At 66.1% G+C, this 808-nt stretch overlaps 1 protein-coding gene across 1 annotated transcript in view; it reads left to right on the forward strand.

Moving 5' to 3' along the window:
• The window catches only part of MXRA5 (matrix remodeling associated 5), a 22359-nt gene that overhangs the window by 11164 nt on the left and 10387 nt on the right, over nt 1–808 (forward strand). Inside the window, exon 6 of the mRNA XM_025049758.1 lies at nt 253–627. Within this exon, the coding sequence (XP_024905526.1) occupies nt 253–627 (375 nt within the window). The remainder of the gene's footprint in view (nt 1–252; nt 628–808) is intronic.

Raw genomic sequence — 808 nt, forward strand, 5'->3', positions numbered from 1 at the left:
CCGCACCGGCACCGGCACCGGAACGGCGGGCTGGCCACGGCGCCTGCGTCCACGCCCGGTCTCACCACAGATGGCACGGCGCCCACTGCAGAAACGAGTTTCTCATCCACGACCCTTCTCCTGAGGACAGGGGAGCCACGCCACATGAGCAGGGTGGAAGGCTACGTGACGACGAGCTCAGAGACACATTTATCTCAGGGGACGCTGCAAGGGACACTGGCAGTCACAGCCGCACCAATCTCACGCCCAAAGGACATTGAGAACGATGGTGGCACAAACACCGATGACGATAGAACTGTCCATGTAGCCGCTGATGCCGACTCGGTCATTAACGTCCCGTCACCTTCTGGCTCCGGGGCGTCCACTGTGGGAGCGTTTACGGAAGAATCTGGCTTTCTGGGAAGCAGAAGCTGGGGGACCCCGAGGGCAGCCCAGCCCGGGGCGCTGCAGACAGACACGCCTGCTCCCGCCTCTCCGGAAACCGGCACCCGCCCGTCCGTGTTCACGGAGTGGGGCGACCTGGACCCCCCGTCCGAGGCCTCGCCTTCTGCTGCAGCGTCTGCGCCGTTTCAACAGGAGGGACGCGCTGCCGCCACCGCCGCCTCGAGCGTGAATGTGGAGTCGTCTGCGAGTCAGGCAGGAACCGCCATCCGTCGCTGGGGTCACGGCGAAACCACCGCAGCTATGATGCGTTCCGAAATCAGGCCGCCAAGTCCTACCCTGCGTCCCGCCCCACGTCCCACCGCGCATCCCACCGCGCAGTCCACCGCGCATCCCACCGCGCAGTCCACCGCGCAGTCCACCGCGC

Source organism: Pteropus alecto, unplaced genomic scaffold, assembly GCF_000325575.1.
Source record: "Pteropus alecto unplaced genomic scaffold, ASM32557v1 scaffold96, whole genome shotgun sequence".
In the NCBI taxonomy this organism is placed as follows: domain Eukaryota; kingdom Metazoa; phylum Chordata; class Mammalia; order Chiroptera; family Pteropodidae; genus Pteropus; species Pteropus alecto.